The 19,140-nt window shown below is 64.2% G+C and overlaps 1 protein-coding gene across 1 annotated transcript; it reads left to right on the forward strand.

The window, feature by feature from the left end:
• The first annotated feature begins 834 nt into the window (after positions 1-834).
• LOC117644079 (homeobox protein HMX3-like) lies at positions 835-11,626 on the forward strand. The gene is given in 5 exon segments (XM_034383312.1): positions 835-983; positions 7,526-7,708; positions 7,799-8,286; positions 8,369-8,640; positions 11,570-11,626. Coding segments are annotated over 5 exon segments (1,149 nt in total).
• Positions 11,627-19,140: the final 7,514 nt, after the last annotated feature.

Below are 19,140 nucleotides of genomic sequence, written 5' to 3' on the forward strand. Positions count from 1 at the left end.
AAGCGATACTGCACCGTATGCATCATCTGGAGGGAAAAGGGGGGGGGGGGTCGATCATCGCCGGGTGATTGTGCCCCCCCCCCCCAGACCCCAAGGAACAGTCACACATTCTTGAGCCCCGTGCAATGTTTGTTTGAACAATGAATGCAAGCAGCTTTGGCCTGCTCGGGCGTCGGACTTGGTGCCGTGAGGACAACGCGTCACTACATGTGTCCCGGGCGCATGAAACCGTGCGCATTATTGTGTGCGGCGCCGCGGCGCGCTGTGCGCATCGGGGGTGTCGTGGTGTCAAGCTGCGGTGTTGCGGCGGCTGAATGGGCAGAATGGAAGGACATGATCGGGCCGCGTTCCTCTGCCGGGCCGGGCTGGCCGGGACCAGCGCCCAGCACGCCCAGCACGCGCAGAGGGGTGGTCGAGGCGAAGCGACACTCCGAGATTTCCCACCCTACCCCTCCCCCTCCCCCTCCCCCTCCCCGCGGCCGCGCTCGCCGCCAGACCGCGGCTCCCACCCCGCGGCCGCGGCCAATGAGGGGCGGGCCTCCCCCACCGCCAGCCCCGACGGCGGCCCGCTGGTGCTGGTGGGGGAGGCGGGGTGCCGCCCCTCCGCGCGCGGGCTGCACGGCCTGCACGCCGCGGTGCCATGGCGGCGCGCGACGGCGGCGAGTCCCTGTCCGCACACACCACCAGCAACACGTTGTGCAAGCCAGCCTGCGCAGGCCGCAGCACGCAGCGTCGTCGCGCCGCGTCGCCGTGCCGTGCCGCGAGGGCCGCGAGGGCCGCGAGGGCCGCGAGGGCCGCGCCACCCCCATGAGGCTGTGAGCACGCCGTCCAGCGATGGCCGCCCCCGAGGCGCTCAACAAGCCGTTCCCCCTGGAGGGCTTCACCAGGTTGACGGCGCCCCTGCGGCCGCTGCCCCTGGCCGACAAGACCGCCGCCGCGGCCTTCTCGCCATTCTCCATCTCCAGCATCCTGTCCAGGGACCTGTCCAGCAGGGACCACGCCGACGCCGAGGCCGGCCGCGCCGCGAGGGACGCTCGCGATGACGGCCTCCACGGCGACCGCGGGGACGCGGTGGCGCGCGGCGCCGCGCGAGGCCCCATCGACGTCCTGGACGCCACCGCCGTCTGGTCAAGGTGAGGGCTCCGAGCACCAGGCCGCTGAGGCACTGTGCATGACTCACACTGGGGAAAACGCCGCAGACGCGGAGCGCGGAGGAAGTGGTGAACAATCGGGAGAAATAATGGTCCGGGGTTTAATTGCTCTGGCCGCCCACATGCACGCGGCCATCACCTTCACGTGAAAGGGAAGGGCGTCCCGCTGACTCACGTCCTCCAGCGCCATTCAGCGTCAGGAGGGCCTTGTTGCGCGCGCGGAACGCGCAGACAAAACTTGCTAACAAACGCGGAAAATTATTTCTGTGCATGCGCATCTTTCTGTTGCCATTAGCACCGCGTGACAACGGCGGGGAGCGGGTCGCGGAGCTCCGCAGCCCCCCCTTGCCCCCCCCCCCCCGCCCCTCTTTCCCCTCGCGGCCCGAGGCGGTAATCCAGGTATTTCCGCGCCACTGACATGTTGAGCGAAAGTGTAATGTACATGCGTACGAGCGCACCGCGACGAGCACGCCGTGGTCACACCACGCCACGCCATGCCACGGCACGCCACGCCACGCCATGCCACGCCACGGCACGGCAAAGCGGTGCCAGCCGCGCAAGCGGTGCGAGATCGACTCGACTCCACACTGTGAATCGGCTCGCTTCGGCCAGTCATTGCGTGCCGTTCGGCCGGCCGTTCGCCCCGCCGGCCCCGCGCTCTCATCCACGCAAGTGCGCGCCGCTCGCCGGCCAGTTACGGCCCTCTGGTTACGGCCCTCTGCCCGGCCGGCGCTGTAAATCCGGACGGCCCCGCGGTGGTGGGTGCCACAGTGTGGGTGCCACAGTGTGGGTGCCACAGTGTGGGTGCCGGTGGGCCGGGCCGTAGCGTAGTGGGCGCTCCGGCTGGCCAGGGAATCCCACCGCGCACCGCGCGCGACCTGGCCTGGCTGGGAGCCCCCGGCCTAGGCCCGGCCCAACTCTCTCTCGTCTTTCGCTATTCCCCGCACGGCTTTGCTGCATTTGGCGCCCTTTCATAGTAAAACTAGAGCGCGCGCGCACACACACGCTCACACTTAACTAAATGGCATGTGCATGGGCAGACTAGTGCGCTTCGTTTGACCGCCCTTTTCGGCTAGTTCGGGCGAAAGAGTTGCCGGAAAGTCGGAGCGTAGCGCGCGCGCCGCCGCCCGGAAGCTGATTTGGGTAAAAGGTGCGCGCTGAATCACCGCCCAGTTTGCCGCGGCGGCCGATCGTGCCGTGTAGAGAGCAGAGAGGTCGCTGTTTATCGCATGGCCCCGCAGCATCACGGCATGGCCCACTGCATGCAGTGGGGTGGACCCTCCCTTTAAACCGAACGTGGCCGAGGGACTAGTCGCCCAGCGGCCGAGGGCGTATAGTTCCAAGGCGGTGGCGACGGCGTCGTCCCCGGGGGCTCTCGATCCTCCTTCGCGCCGCCGCGCCGCCGCGCCGCTGTGCCGCCATGCCGCCCCAGGTAGAGTCCCCCCCCCCCCGCCGGCGATACCGCCAAGTTTGACCGTAAATCAGAGACGCAAATTATCGCCGCCAGATATCGGTAATCATGCGCGGTGGCGTGCCGTGGCGTGCCGTGGCGTGCCGTGGCGTGCCTCCCCGACGGCCACGGCGCCACGACCACGGCGCCACGGCCACCCCCTCCTGGCGGCGTCGGCGTCGCTCGGCCCCGGGAGGGTTCGCACTCCGCCACCCCCAGCCTACCCCAGCCCAGAGCTCGGCCGCCTCGCCGGACGCGCCGCGCCTCGCGGCCCAAATCACTGCCTTGCGATCCACTTACCGCAGCCGGCTCGTCTTACGGACAGATCGCGGGGCGGGGCGGGGCGGGGCGGGGCGGGGCGGGGCGGGCAGCCCCCGGGCGTAAGGCCACCGAACAGGCGGCGAGAGAATTAGGGAAGGGAGGGGAGGGGGTTAATGGTGTAAGGCTTCGGGCCTTTCAGGACGCCAGGCTGCGCCAGGCCGTGGCGACGGGCGGGGTGGGCGCCGGCCACGCGCTGGAGTTGTATCAAACAGGGTGTCTGCTTGCCTCGGCAGCCCCGGCCTGCCTTGAGTGGCCCTATCGTATCAATACGCGACCCCGCCCCGCCCCGCCCCACCCTCCCCACCCCACCCCGCCCCGCCACTGCCTCCCACCGTCGCCCCGGACAGGGGCGACGCGCAGTAAAGGGTTGTCTTTGTGCGTCCTTTCGAAAGGACCGTCAGCGACTCTCCCGCCGTTGCTCTTTTACCAAGTCCCTTTCCTAGCGCCAGGGACACCTCCCCTCCCCTCCCCTCCCCCGCCCGTCCTTCCTCCTGGACGACAACTTGATCCTGGACGCGATGCAACATTAATCTACATCCCCCAGTAGTCGGCGATGACTTTCCGTCAACATTTCATATCCCCTTTCGTCGCGATGAATCGGCGGACAGTTCTCTGGAGGGGCTGGACAGCGTCCTCCAGATGTCGTTTCACCTGGCCGCGCTGGCCGCGCGCGTAAAACGGATGCTTTAGCCGGCAGTGCCAGTGGAACACGCTCAAAATTAACAGCGGCGGTCGTCGCAACACACTCACTCGTGTGTGTGTGTGTGTGTGTGTGTGTGTGTGTGTGTGACGTGGAGCGTGGGTGTGTTGGTGCACATGCTGACGATTGATGCCCCCGCTATTAATACAGGTTAGCGTCGCTGGGGCGGCCAGGCAGAGCTGGCAACGCACACAAACACACATACGAACTCACGAACACACACTCACACACGCGCCATCTGTCTCCATTAGCGTGTCTCCGTGTCGGACACGGGGCGTCGGACACGGCGACACGGCGCAGTGTCGTGCGGCTGGATCATCACACTGGAAGTGTCGGTGGCGTCGTCATTCAAGTGCTGCAGCTTGGCGCGCTTGGCGCTTGGCGCATGGCGTGCCCCTCCTGACAAACCCCTCCGCTGTGTTGCAGGTTGGGGCTCATGTCGCAGCTAGCCGCGCTCCGTCCAGGCGCCCCCGGGCCCCCGCACCCCCTGGGCCTGCCCTGGCCGGGGCTGCGGGCCGCCCACGCCCCCCAGGGCGGCCAGGGCGGCCAGGGCGGCGCCCACCTCGGGCTCGGACACCAGCAGCCGCCCGCGGCCCGCCATCGGACGACGTCAGAAGGTGAGCGAACAACAGTTCTGCGTTGCTGGGTCGCCGCCGTGCCGACGCACAGTGGGCCAGAAGACCGGTGGAGGTGGCCAAAACTCCAGACGCGTTTTGATCCCAGAGTCGCTGAATGGGACCTGAACCGTAGGTGTGACCCCACCAATGGATTCCTCGTTCGGAGAGCAATCCATTGGGGGTCACACGTTCGGTTCGAGTCCCATTTAGCGACTCTGGAGCTCAAAACCCTTCCGGGATTTTTAAGCGGCTCCACTGTGCGGGGCGCTGCAGGGCTCTACACTGCAGGGCGCTGCACTGCGAGGCGCTTGGCCGGCAGGTTAGCCTCAAGTGCCGCACTGCCCCCGGCAGACTAGGCCACACCGGTTACACTGCAGCGATTGACATTTGCATGGCCTCCTGCTGGCTCAGCAGCAGCGCGCGGTGCACTGCAAGCCGGCGCCAGCAACGCCAGCAGCGCCCCAAGCGGCCTCCGCAGCGACCTCGGCGCCGTGGCGCGCGGCCCGCAGCCGCACTGGGAATTGGGTCACGCTGGCACGTATGAAATCGCTATGCCCGCCCGGCATCCCCCCGCACCGGCAACCTCTCGGCCCCGAGCTCGGATTCACCAGAGGGCGGTGAAAGAGGAAAAGACCATTTAGAACTTCTGCCCTGTCACGAATCTTCCGCACGAACCGCGCTATGCTTTCGGGTCGGAGTGTACCTCGCTACCCCCGGCTAGCTCGCCAGCCGGGCGTCGGCCGCGTGGGCAGGCAGCATATTGACCAGCACTTGAGCGTGCCCGATATTGTGGGGCCTCGGCTGCCTCGGCGACCGGCCGAGTGGAAGGGGGTTGCCTCCCTGCCTGCCTGCCTGCCTGCCTGCCTGCCTGCCTGCCAGCTTGACGGTCGCCATCGGCGGCGGGGCGCGGCGGGGCGCGGCGTGGGCGTACGGTCGAAATCCGATACCTGTCAGCGGCGTTCAGTGTGATTCAATTACAGATACTGACACCACGAATGGCAGGACGCGGCGCGTGGCGCGCGCGCGCGCACACACACACACACACACACACACGCGCGCGCGCGCGCGCACGTGAGGGGGGCCGCGGCGGCCGCCCGTGGAGGGCAGATTTCCCATTAGAGCAACCCTTTCCGGGGTGAAACTCCCCGGGTCCAGCACAGGGCACTCTCTGACGCCGACGATGCGGTGTCGCCGTCACCGCCGAGTCCGAGCCGAGTGCGGGCCGACCGCGAAAGCGGAGAAACGGTGCCGGCTTGGGCAGGGCTCGCATCGTGGGCGTGATTGGGATTGGGGTGCCCCGCCTCGCCCCGCCCCGCCCCGCCTCGCCCCGCCCCGCCCCGCCCCGCCTCGCCCCGCCCCGCCCCGCCCCGCCCCGCCCCGTGTTGTGCCGCGCGCGCTGCGCTGTGGAAGGGGCTTCCGTCGACAAGCCGTCAGAGTTCACGTTCACGCCGCACGTAAACAGAAACAGTTAGGCTTAGTGGAAAGGGGCGGGCGCGCGGGGGAAGCACCGCCAGCGCCAGCCAGCCACCAGCCAGCCAGCACCCTGGGGCCACCCGGGCACCCTAGACGAAGCGCGGCGAAGCGGCCTAGTCCAGTTCATGCCGCCCAGGCGTAACGCCCCGTCAATGGTTTTGCAGCAGTGTGGCTAGGGTGACCACTCGGCTGGCCGGACGGACAGCCCGAGACAGACACGTTCCGTTGCCCCGTTCTTCCCTCCTCTTGCCCACTGGTGCCCACCCTGCTGGCCGTCCCAGCGCCGTCCTGACCAGCGGGACGAACCGAAGCAAGGGAAGGCCAGAGTGCGGCCACTAGAAGGAACAAACAAATCCTCTTTCCGCGATGCCTTTCAGCGCGAGGGGGAAGGGGGAAGGGGAGGGGAGGGGGTGTAATTGGCTTAGCGGGGCGCCAAGGTGCCGAGGGCTGAAGTGGCGGTCGCTCTACGTGCCGTGCTTCGCTGTTTGCGCCAGAAAAAAACCGACATAGGTGGCTGACAGACTTTCAAAAGAATAATCTGCACTTCGTTTTTGATCTTCGCGAGAAAGAAACGGTAAATCAGCGAAAATTTGGCCCGTTTTCCGAGTGGATCGAAAAGACGGCATTCTCAGGCTGCGCTGCTTGTGAAAAGAAGCTAGCTGCGCCTCTCAGCACTGGTCCTCGTTACTGGCGTTGCAGTGTGAGTGTTTCACAGTGTCTCCGTGTCGCACTCTGCCGCAGCCTTCCGCAGTGACACTCCCAAACAAACCGGGGAGTTCATTACTCGCGGCATTGTGTGCCGAAAGAATGGCGGCCTCACACCTCTGCAGACTGATTCCGAGAGTCGTTTTCGTCGCTCTGTCTCTCTCGCGCTCATCGAGGGTCGCGTATCGGTGCGAGAGAGACAGAGCGACGACTCTCGGAATCAGTCTGCTGGGGCGGGGTGGTGGCGGCGCGGTGGCGGTGCCAGTGACCTCGACGCAGGGTGCCGCTCGCTCGCTCAGCGCGAGGCTTACCTGTCCGGCCCGCCTTGTTTTATCTGGCCACTCAGGCTGTTGTGACAACTCCATTCCATCATTGGGCCGCTCCCTTATCGCGATGCGGGGCGGTGCGGGGCGGGGCTGGGGCTGCGGGGTGGCGTCGCGAGACAAAGCAGCAAGCAACCCCCTTCGCAGCGCGCCCCGGCCGCCCCGGCCCGGCCGCCCTGCCCTCGGCCTATCGGCCCATCTCCGAGGCGGGGCGGGGCGGGGCGACAATGCGATGCGCGCAGAGCAAACCGATCCCGAAGATTCGCTTCGTCGCTCTGTCTCTGTCGTACTCGTAGGGCGTCCCCCTAGGGGTGCGAGAGAGACAGGGTGACGAAACGGCTCTCCGGAGTGGCTCGGCTGCTGCCAAATCAGGTGCAAGACGCGTTTCGGGAAAAGGAAAAAAGCAGCAGCGCGATAAAGCGAGCGCGACGCTGCGGCACAGTCTGCGGCGGGCGATAGCATCTCGGCCTGCTTCTCCTTCTCCTCGGCCTGCGTGGCCGCGGACGGGAGCTGCCGCTTCACGCTCCGCTTGGCCGGAGATAAAGAACGCCATCAGCGTCTTAGCCGGGAGCCGAGTGGACAAATGACTGCTGCTTGTCGACGCGTCCGTTAGAGTGTGCTGATCCTCCTCCTCCTGTTGCAGGCGGCTCCCTGTCCACGCCGGACGACTGCAGTCCGGGCGGCTCCCGCCTAGGGTCGCCGTCGCCGCGCGGCTCGCCGCGGTGCCTCAGCCCCGGCAGCCCCAGGAGCTCGCGGAGTCCGCGGAGTCCCCGCAGCCCGCGCAGCGGCACCGCCAGCCCCGCCAGGTCGCCCGCCGGCTCGGACCACGAGGGCAGGCGCAAGCGGCCCCGCGAGGACGACGGGCCCGCGCCGCCGTCGGCGGCCTCGCTGGCCGTGCCGCCCTACCCCGTCAGGCTGCCGTACTACAACCCGTTCCTGCTGTTCGGCTACGACTCGTACCTGGACCAGTACCGAAACCCCGCCGCCGCCTCCGCGCTGCCTGCCCGCCAGCCACCCCCAGCGCCAGCCCCCGCCGCCCTGGACGCGGCGCCGCACAGCCCCGCGTCGTCGGCCGCGGAGGACGTGGACATCAACATCGAGGACGAGGAGTCCGCCGATGACGACGACGACGCCGGCAAGGACGACGCGGCCAAGGACGGCGGATCCGCGAGCTCCGGCGGCCAAGGAGGGTCCGCGGCCAGCGCGGCCGCCAACGCCAACAAGAGGAAGAAGAAGACGAGGACCGTGTTCTCGCGGTCGCAGGTCTTCCAGCTCGAGTCCACCTTCGACATGAAGCGCTACTTGTCCTCGTCGGAGCGCGCGGGGCTGGCCGCCTCGCTGCACCTCACGGAGACGCAGGTCAAGATCTGGTTCCAGAACCGTCGCAACAAGTGGAAGAGGCAGCTGGCCGCCGAGCTGGAGGCCGCCAACATGGCCAACATGGCCAACATGGCTAACATGGCCAACATGGCCCACGCCGCGCACGCCGCGCAGAGGCTCGTCAGGGTGCCCGTCCCCGTGCTCTACCACGAGCCCGCCGCCTATGGTGAGTGCTCCTGGATCAAACCGAACCAAGACTGTACTACTTTTGCACTCCACCGCTAACGTTCCTTTCTCTGTGCCAACAGGAAACCCCCACGAGTCGCCCTTCCAGCACCCCAAGAAGCCCACGGCGTCGTTCGGCGGCGCCCACTTGGACGACGGCCGGGAGTCCCGCGACGCCCGCGATCCCAGGGACCTCCGAGACCCTCGGGACCTCCGCGACCCCCGCGACCTCAGGGATCCCCGCGACCTCCGGGACCTCCGGGACCCTCGGGATGTCCGCGACCCCCGCGACCAGCCTCTGTACTTCCCCGCGCACCACCTGGCCACCCACCTGCCCGGCAAGGGCGTGCCGCTGGCAATCCCCTCGTCCGTGGCGACGACTTCGACCTCCTCGTCGGCGAGCTCCGGGCCGCGGACCGCCAGCCCTCCGGCGCGCTAGGCCCCGCGGACGGCCACCTCGTCCTCGAGCACGACGTCGAGGCCAACGTCCGCTGTGTAGGAAAGTAGGAGCGTGTGCTTTCAATGCCATTCATTGTAATTACTTAAGTTACCAAGCACTTCGCTTATCTGTTATATTATTTCGATTCGTTTTGTGAGAAAAGAAAGAGAAGAACACAACACACGGGCTCCTAGCACAGTCCAGTACAGTTTCGTTGCTTTGTTCGTATTATGGTGCATGCATGAGATGAGACTTTTCTGGCTTTTCTTGGCGAAATATTATTTCATTTTACAGCTTTGTTATGTTCGTTTATTATTTTAAAAGTAATTTTGTTCTATTTTTGTTTGCTCAATTTGCTCAGTGCCCCACCTCTTCTGTGATAGGTAGAGTCTCTCTCACAATATTGTGTGCGAATAAACTTATTCCTGTTATGTTATTATTGATTCGTTATTTATTGTGATTTGGATAGAGTGTAAGATGCCTTATAATGGAGGAACAATAAAAAGAATGTATCAAAACGCACGGCGAGTTAATGCAGTCCACTCCGAAGAACACCGTCAACAAAAACTATTTAGTAAAACTGCCGCTCAGGCACAATACATGAGAGCGCCAAAAGTTTTTATTCATTTTTTTTTAGTCTTTATATTTGCGGAGCGCTACACACAGGACGAGTGCCGTACGCTTTGCCTCCCCAAGCTCCCCCGCAGGATTCCTCTCTCTCTCTCTCTCTCTCTCTCTCTCTCTCTCTCTCTCTCTCTCTCTCTCTCTCTCTCTCTCTCTCTCTCTCTCTCTCTCTCCCCTTGAACGAGGTGAGGAGGGTAGTCGGGTCCTTTGGGCCTGCACGCCACCGCAGTCCGCAGCCCGCAGTCCGCAGTGGGCGCTGCCCGCCCCCACGCCCTCCTCGCCCTCCTCGCCCTCCACTACGAGCGGCACAAATCGCACTGGCCGCTGTGGGCCATTTAAAGTTAAAGTGAGATATTCGTGGCCAGAAAGGCGGGGCGCTGCGGCGGGGCGGGGGCGCAGTGTAGCGGTGGCCACCCGGGCCAGACTGCCCAAGCCCCAAGCCCCCCGAGCGCCAGGGGGAGTTTTGCACAAGTGTACGTTGGGTTGCCTGCTTCGTACCCACCATTACCATTACCATTAAGGGCTAGACCACATATGATCGTATGCCATTTCGGCGCTTGGTATCCAATTTCTGCAAGGCTGCGCGGAACCGCGTCGTCACTGCACTTTATACACCCCGAGCTGCGTAGCGTCTGTTTTCATAGCGCGGCGGTGTTGGGTCCCCCTCGGAAAACATAAGTAGAACGGAGTGTGCACGGCACGGTGGCACGGTGTTGCTCGAGTTGAACGTAACGAGGGGAATTACCTCCAATTAGCGAGCCGGGCCGAGCCGGGCCGAGCCGGGCAGATGAGAAAGTAAAAGGAGAGCGGGCCGCCGCTTCGCCGCTTAAAAAGCGAAGGTGGCAGCGCGGACAAGCCCAGGCCGGCGGGCCTCGGGCGTCGCAGCGCTAAGTGAAAGGACACGGGGCTCAAATTCAGCAGAGGGAGAGAGAGAGAGAGAGAGAGAGAGAGAGAGAGAGAGAGAGAGAGAGAGAGAGAGAGAGAGAGAGAGAGAGAGAGAGAGAGATAAAAACCACGGCGGGGTGGGGGTGGGCGGGGTGGCCCTGGAGAAATGGAGGCAGGCCGCTGGAACTCGCCGAGAGAACTACTCAGGGCCTTGATGGGGCGGGGGAGGCCGGGGAGGCCGGGTCTGGTGGCGTGGCGCGGCGCGGCGGGGAGCGGCGGGGCGGGGCGGACAAAACGACGGAGATGTGTTGGTAGTGCACGAGAACGAGCCCGCTGGGATTTACTCATTAAAATTTTATCCCAGCCCTTTCTACTTTCTACTCACTTTCTGGCATGGCAGCTTCCAGGAGCACCGGCCCACTCCATGGCCCCACCGCGTCTAGCAGGCATTCGAAGCAAACCCCCCGAAATTGTATTTTGTTGTTTAGGGGGCCGAAGACCTTCTACCCGACCTATTTGATCTCCTATGAGGCACATTGTGGAAACCAAAACCCTCGTAGAAACAAAACAGGTCTCGTGCAGGGTCGTTTTTTATTTCTGCGTTTGTCTCATTTCATGAAAAATTGTGCAATATATCTTCTATGCAATTCATACACTGTACACTGTACACTCTATACGTCATACAATACAGCTTTTTAGAGCAATTGGTGGTGCTCTGCGTCGATGTAGCGGGGCAAGTATCTCTCCTGGACGACTCCAGTGCGCCCGCAGAGTCGAGCATAGGCAACCCGCTCGGCTGCTTCGCCCGTAACCTGGACGTTGAGTGAAGTTCCCAACTTCACCGCGCCGGGGCATCGCGGCTCAAGAGGGAGAGACGGAGAGAGAGAGACAGAGCGAGAGAGAGAGAGAGAGAGAGAGAGAGAGAGAGAGAGAGAGAGAGAGAGGGAGAGGGAGAGAGAGAGAGAGAGAGAGGGAGAGAGAGAGAGAGAGAGAGGGAGAGAGAGGAGAGAGAGAGAGAGGAGAGAGAGAGAGAGAGCGAGAGAGAGAGAGAGAGAGAGAGAGAGAGAGAGAGAGAGAGAGAGAGAGAGAGAGAGAGAGCGCCTCGGACGACGGCGACGACGCAGCGCGAGAACGCGCCCCCAAGGCCTTTCAAACTTGTGTGTTTGTAAGTAAGAAGCGCTGTGCGCAAAACTGTGCGAGCTCTTATCTCATTTACTTGCCGTGTCGCCGCCACTCGCCTCGCCCCCTCGGCGGCGCGCTGTTTGCTGCTTGCCCTCCGCGTAGCGCGGCGCCTCGCGACGCCCTCCAAGACGCCCCGCCCCGCCCCGCCCCGCCCCCCGCACACGTCGCACTTATCCGGCACCCCATCCGTGTAGCCTGAGTGCTGAATTAAGACATTAAACTCCGGGCCGACTCGCGTGAGCTGAGCTGCTAGGCCTGGAGGGCCTGGAGGGCCTGGAGGGCCTGGAGGGCCTGGAGCGCCTGGAGCGCCTGGAGGCCGCTAGGCGGGGCTTTCAAAGGGAAGCCCATTTCGCTAAATTAAGTGTACGCGATGGCGACCTGGCCCTGGCGGCCCTGGCGGTGCCACAGCCTCGAGGTGGAGCAGCGCGTCGCGGATCGGGAATCGGGATCCGACTGGGGCCTGCTGGGACCTCGCCCGGGACGCGACCCCGTCGCACAGTGGGCCAGAAGACCGGTGGAGGCGGCCAAAACTCTACACGCGCTTTGAGCTCCAGAGTCGCTAAACAGGTCTCGAACCGAACGTGTGACCCCACCAATGGACTCCTCGTTCGGAGAGCAATCCATTGGTGGGGTCACGCGTTCAGTTCGAGTCCCATTTAGCGACTCTGGAGCTCCAAAGCGCGTCTGGGATTTTGGAGGCCTCCACCGGTCTTCTGGCCCACTGTGCGTCGAGGCTCCAGGCGGGGAACGCGTCGGAACGGTAACGGCAACTTGGAGTGGGCGGAGACGCGGCGGGGAAGGGCAACACCACTGCCAACTCGAGTCCAATCAAGAGTTCTGCTACAATGTGATCGTGCACAAATTGAGTCCTCGGGGCCCGATGGTGCCCGATGGTGCCCGATGGTGGCCGATGATGGTGGCCAACGGCCCCGCGCTCTGCTTGGCTTCCGACCGCTAGGCCAGGCAGGCCCGCTACTCCGCTCCGGGCACAATCGGGATCAAAAGGCGGAGAGGGGGGGGGGGAGGGGGCGAAGCAGCAGAACGAGGCGAATAAAAGGCAGCGCGTTCAGATATGGAAATGCCCCGTGATGCCCCGCCACATCCGCTGCGGAATTGGTCTCGTCAGCCTCTGGGCCTGAGTTCGAATACCCGCGCCTCCAGCCTTTTTCCACCCCACGCTCCGTGCGGTTTTGTCGCACAGGGGAGTGGAGGCCATGGCCAGGGTGGAGGGGTGTAGTTTACCGCCAGAGGTCGAGCGGGGTGGACGACGCCAAAGTTGAGGCATCCGCTTGTTGTAGAACCCCTTCGCCGCTACCCCGTGTACCCCCGTGTACCCCCGTGTGCCCACCGAACGCCGGCCGGGTCGAACTGCTCTTCCTTGCCTGCCGTGCAAAATTGATGCGCCCGTCTCAAGTTACAAGTTTGAGACGAGGCGCGGGGCGGGGCGGGCGCTACTACTCCGGCTAAAGTGGCCCACGGCATCTCCCGGTCCGAGCCGAGATCGTGTCCGAGGCCTGATAGGCAGGCGCACTCCAAACTCCCGGCGCAGGCGGAGGAAGAAGGGACGGCGAAGATGGAGCGGGGCTTCCTCGCGCTGGCACGCCACGGCGCCATGGCGTCGCAGTACCGATTCCAGAAGACGTCCCCCTGGGAGCCGCGCCGAGGCCATCGCCTTGGAGCAGATGCAGGGCGGCGGGGCCGGCGGGGCTAGCAGGGCCCCGGAGACGCCCACGTAAACCTATCGCGGTGCTGGCGGGGAGGAAGGCCTCGGGGAAGGCTGCGCCGGGCTGCCGCGCTGCTGCCGCCGTGGCGCAGAGCAGCCTAAGTGGTGGCGAATTGTTGGCGCTGTGTCTTGAGTGGGCGCGTCAATATTTAATACGACATCTTTGCGCCGAGCAGCACTCCGCCGCCAAAGCTGGCGAGCGAGCACGGCGCCCGCGGGGGGCCTTCCGGGGGGCTGGGGGCGCCGCGACGTGCGGGGCGCGGCGGTGGCGGGGCGGGGCGAAGCGGCGAAGCAGGCCCTTCCCTCGACCGGCAGCACTTCAGTTCACGTCCCTTGCGGGACGATCAAGGCAGAGCAGCCCGAGTGAACCGAGCTTCTTTTCCGCCGCGACCCGAACTTTCGGCTTCGTTTCAAACATCTCCATTTCCAACTAGCCAAACTTGAACTTGTCCGGCGCAGCGAGCACAATGCAGTCCTCCAAATTAACTACACTTCGGCCGGCGAGTTTTCCTCTCCAGCCCCGAGGCCGTCGAGGCGCACCTTGAGGGGGAGGCCAATAGCGGGAGCAGGTAATCGATGCCACGCCCTTCCTCCCCTCTCCCTCCCTACCTTTCTCTCCCTTTCTCTCTCGCGGGGCCGGGGAACTTTATGATTCCCTAATCGCGGAAACTCTTATCCAGTGATTGGGGGGAAGTGGTGGCCGAAGCTGTTCCACTTCGGGGAGACTCACGACGCCTGCCGATCGCTCTCTGTTCCCCGACTGCTTGCCGATGTCGGTCGGACCCGCCAGGCCGCCGCGTGTGTTGCCGCTATCTGGACGATTGATAGCTTTGCCTTCCCGCCGAAGGAAATCCTGGCGCACAGCGGGCCAGAAGACCGGTGCGGGTGGTCAAAATCCTGGACGCATTTTGAGCTCCAGAGTCGCTAAATAGGACTCGAACCGACCGTGGAGATGCACGTATTACGTAATATGCGAACGAGGAAGTTGGCTCGGCTTGAGACGCCTTCCCCATCTCTCCCCACCGCCTGTGACAGTTGGAAACACGGACACATACAGTAGTGCCTCCCTTCGCCTCCCCTTCCCGACTCTTCCTACTCTCCTGTGACTCTTTCTGCTCAAGTAGTCGATACACTTTGGGCGGCGCGAGGCGTTCGCAGCCACACAGCAGCAGGAGGCGAAGGAAGGGCACGAAGCTGTCTGAGTTAGGGGCGCCGCCGTGCTGTGCGGGGCCGGGGCGGGGCGGGGTGGCCACCGCGGGGACCTGCGATCCACATAAGGCGCGCACCAGACGCGTTGGGACCGTTCGTGGTATCGCCCACCAGGACGGCGTTGAGGGCGCACGGCGCGTCCGCCCGCCAACCCCTGCACGCCGTGATCCTGGCCGTGGAGGCCGTGGAGGCCGTGGAGGCCGTGGAGGCCGTGGACGGTGTGATTAGCGTCACTCAGGTAACCCCGGCCAGCGGACTGATTGCCCGGAGAGTTCGACGCCCCGTCTCTGTCGCACTCACGGGCCGCGGCGTGGGGGTGCGAGAGAGACAGAGGAGGCACAATGGCGCGGGCGGCGTGGACAATGCTGGCCGGGATGATCACTCCTTTTACCTTTCATTCCAAAGAGGATCGGCGGCCATTAATTATAATCACGCGCAGCCGTGCCGGCCGGCCAGTTAGCGGTGTCGATATCCCGTCCCGTCCCGACCGTCCCATCCCGGCCCGCACCGACAAGCGCAGCAGCGCGGCGAGCAAGCTCCAAGGGGGGCGGCCGACGCGGCGCTCAGAGCACGCCGACGAGCATCGCCGTCATCATCATCATTATCGTCATCAACGGATCAGCAGCGGCACGAAAAACGATCGGCAGGAAAACGTCGAATTGGCCGTCCTTGAGCGAGCCGCGCCATGGCTGCGCCGCACTGTGGGCCAGAAGACTGGCGCAGGCGGCCAAAACTCTAGACGCGTTTTGAGCTCCAGAGTCACTAAACAGGGCCCAAACCGAACGTGTGACCCCACCAATGGATTGCTCTCCGAACGAGGAGTCCATTGGTGGGGTCACACGTTCGGTTCGAGTCCCATTTGGCGACTCTGAAGCTCAAAACGCGTCCGGGATTTCGACCGCCTGCCCCAGCCTTCTGGCCCACTGTGCTGCGGCCCTCCGAGCTCCTGGGTCTCCGCAGCGGGTGTCCCCGGACGCGGCGCGCCCTACAAGCGGCGTCGCTGGCGTCGCTAGCAGTGTCGCGTCGCAACTTGGCCCCGTAATCCGTCAATGCGAAACAACTTTCCATGGAACACGCGCCCCCGGCAGACAATGTGAGCGGCACTTTATTCGGCTCGGCATTCAAATCGGAGAGAAGCTTTACCTCAGAGCTGCTGAATCCGCTCCGCTGCCTGTCAGACGCACACACACACATGTGCACACAGACGCACACACACACACACATGCGCGTGCGCACGGCCAGGTAGCCCTCACCTGGCATGCAGGGCAGCGGGTCACTTGGGTCAGCTTTCCTGGCGGGGGAAAAGGACGGCAACTCGGCGGCCGCGGCGCGGCAGTTGGCCGGACTCGGCGCGGCGTGCGTGCGTCCGAGGGGCGCGCACCGGGGGGCCGAGCAGGCCGAGCAGGCCGAGCACACGACACGTGAAACCGGGGCGCGGCGGGGCGCGGCGGGGTGGGGCGGGGTGTGGGAACCTTCAAAAGTTCGATACAGTGCGCTGGCTTCGCTGGCTTCGCTTCGCTGTGATAAGCAATTGCACCTCGGCACGGCGTGGCACGGCAACCCCGGCATGACGGCGTGGCCTCGGTGTCGCAACGACGGCGGCGGCCATTGCGGTCCTCCTCGCCGTCCTCGCCGCGTCCCTCCCTGCAGCGGGCCAGGCCGAGTTGTTTTAGCGCACCTTTTGATCGCACCAAATATAAGCGTCAAAACTGATGCTTATCCGGAGCTGATCCGCTAATGACGCGAGAGAGAGAAAGAAAGAGAGACGGGGTAATAGCCCGACGTAGGAATAAAGAAAAAATAAAAAAACAAGCGGAGAGAATGAAAAGGCGTCGGATGAACTCGAACCCGACCTGGGCATTAGCTGGAAGGACTCCCGAGAAGGGGGTCCGGACCATGGACGGTGGCGGTGGTGTGGGAAACGAGGGGACGACCTCCAGGGCCTCCAGGGCCTCCAGGAGCGACGTTTGAAATGTTTCCAGATCAGCGTGCTCGGCGCAACGGTTGCCGATACGGTCTTTTTAGCCGATGGCTGGGCGGGGCTGGGCGGGGCTGGGCGGGGCACCCATGGCGGGGCACCCATGGCGGGGCACCCATGGCGGGGCACCCATGGCGGGGCACCCATGGCGGGGCACCCATGGCGGGGCACCCATGGCGGGGCACCCATGGCGGGGCACCCATGGCGGGGCACCCATGGCGGGGCACCCATGGCGGGGCACCCATGGCGGGGCACCCATGGCGGGGCACCCATGGCGGGGCTGGGCGGGGCACCCATGGCGGGGCACCCATGGCGGGGCTGGGCGGGGCACCCATGGCGGGGCCGCGGCCCGCAGAGCCCAAGGCGAAGCAGACGAAGGCAATCCCTTTGATGTACCAATCAAAGCAGTCTAATCAATTACCGGCTGGGGCCGAGATAGCCGCGTCGCCAAGGTAGTCCGCCTCGCCACTTGGGGCCGTGTGCTGCGGAGTGAACAGCAAGCGTCACTCCGGCGGCACACTGGAAGGGCAGCACGCTGGAAGCACGCTGGAAGCGACGCCACGTCCTGCTTGTAATGGAAATGGATGTATAATAGAGTTGCGTTATGATTGTTGTTTATTTTTCCACGTATTTCGCGCCGCCCGCGTGTGTCGCTCACCACAAAACACACACACACACACACACACGCGACCGCGTGTCAACGAACCAGCGTGCGTGTTGCAAACGTGTGTGTGTGTGTTGGTGTGTGTGTGTGTTTGGTGCTTCCCCGCACCCTCTGCGGCGCACTCACACACGCTCACGCCACCAAATCACGTGGCGTTTGACACATTATGATGGATGCCGTCCTCGCCGTCCTGGCGGTCCTGGGCGCGGCCGAGGGGGAGCATAGTCGTCTGCTGCTTCTTCTTCTCCTGCTTCTCCTCGCCGCGGTGTGTGGAGGCTGCGATGCATGTCGCAGTAAAATTCAGGTTGTCCTTCCGGTTATGCTGCAAGGGGTGCGTTCCATTGACCACGGCGAGGTGGGGCGCGCCGCGCGCCGCGTTCCGAGTGACCGCAAACTGACCAGTCCTTTCATCTCTATAACGAGTGGCTGGCCTGACGTTTATGTCTTGATGCGTCTGTCGCGTTTGCTGCTTTTTTCTCTCTCTCCTCGCCGTCGTGTCGCACGCCTGTCTGTCACCTTCCTTCCGCGTCGCCAGATGCGTGGTCGTTGCACTTTTCAACCCGCGAAAATAAATGCCGCAAGGGCAGGAGCGGTGGAGGGGGTAAAATCCATCGAGTTTATTACCACGACGGCGACACAAAAACCAACAACTGGCTCGCAGGTTCCTCCGCGGTGGCTCCGCGGTTCATGAAGCGTGTCGTCCGAGGTTGACTCACACTGTAAGTACACACTGCATCGCACTGCATCGCACCGCACTGCTTCGGGGAGAGGAGGGTGCACGGTGTATCGTTTGTCCGCTTTCTTTGAAGAACCTGGCTAAATTTCACAAAAACGTGTGCAGAGCAACAGAAATGAAACGAAACTCGATAGAGAAAATTTCTGCGAGAGAGAACACCCCGGCGAACCAGCGCAGCCTCTCTCTATCCCCCCTCCACACACAGTTGATACCCAGGATGCCGGGAGAAAGCCTCGCATAAACCTCGCCGCAAAATTCATTTTTGAACGAAAAAAAAATTAATAGCACAGGGGATGAGAGTGCGGATGCTCGCGCAGCTTTCGTCATTACCAACTTAACGACCCTTATACTCCCCGAGCGGCGCGTTAGAGACCGTCACCGCAACAGGGCAGCCAACCACCCCGGCCCCATTAGGCCCGGCAGCCCGCGACGCCGCCCCTCCAGTGTGGCGGGCTCCTTGCCGCTTGCCTCGCGCAGACTCCTCCCCCGTCACCTGCACTGCGGGGCCCGCGGGGGTTGTTGTCGCTGCGCCTGCTTCGCGGTGCTTCGCGGTGCTTCGCGGTGCTTCGCGGTGCTTCGCGGTGCTTCGCGGTGCTTCGCGGTGCTTCGCGGTGCTTCGCGGTGCTTCGCGGTGCTTCGCGGTGCTTCGCGGTGCTTCGCGGTGCTTCGCGGTGCTTCGCGGTGCTTCGCGGTGCTTCGCGGTGCTTCGCGGTGCTTCGCGGTGCTTCGCGGTGCTTCGCGGTGCTTCGCGGTGCTTCGCGGTGCTTCGCGGTGCTTCGCGGTGCTTCGCGGTGCTTCGCGGTGCTTCGCGGTGCTTCGCGGTGCTTCGCGGTGCTTCGCGGTGCTTCGCGGTGCTTCGCGGTGCTTCGCGGTGCTTCGCGGTGCTTCGCGGTGCTTCGCGGTGCTTCGCGGTGCTTCGCGGTGCTTCGCGGTGCTTCGCGGTGCTTCGCGGTGCTTCGCGGTGCTTCGCGGTGCTTCGCGGTGCTTCGCGGTGCTTCGCGGTGCTTCGCGGTGCTTCGCGGTCGTTCGCGGTGCTTCGCGGTGCTTCGCGGCAGGAAACTGAAGCGCCCATCTTGGCGCCGCGTCAAAATTCCTGCTGCTGTGCGCCGTGTTGGTTTGATTCGCGCGGAGCGCGCGAGTTTGAAACTTTGAGACGACTCCTGTTGCCGCACCCCTTCACGACAGCGTGTTGGCACTGTGTGTGTGTGTGTGTTTACGCGCGCGTGTCACAGCTTCTCACTGCGCACGCAGCGCAGCGCCGGCGGACCGTGAAAAGTGCGTCGAGCAGCCCGACGACGACACCCCCTCCCCTCCCCTCCCCTCCCCAGGTACCGGGTCGGGTACCGTAGGGTACCGCTGCGCCGCGCTCTCCGGAAGTACCCTCTTACCCCGACGCGTGCCGCTTGTTGCTGCTA

The sequence above is a fragment of the Thrips palmi genome, unplaced genomic scaffold (genome assembly GCF_012932325.1).
Source record: "Thrips palmi isolate BJ-2018 unplaced genomic scaffold, TpBJ-2018v1 HiC_scaffold_1, whole genome shotgun sequence".
Classification (NCBI taxonomy): domain Eukaryota; kingdom Metazoa; phylum Arthropoda; class Insecta; order Thysanoptera; family Thripidae; genus Thrips; species Thrips palmi.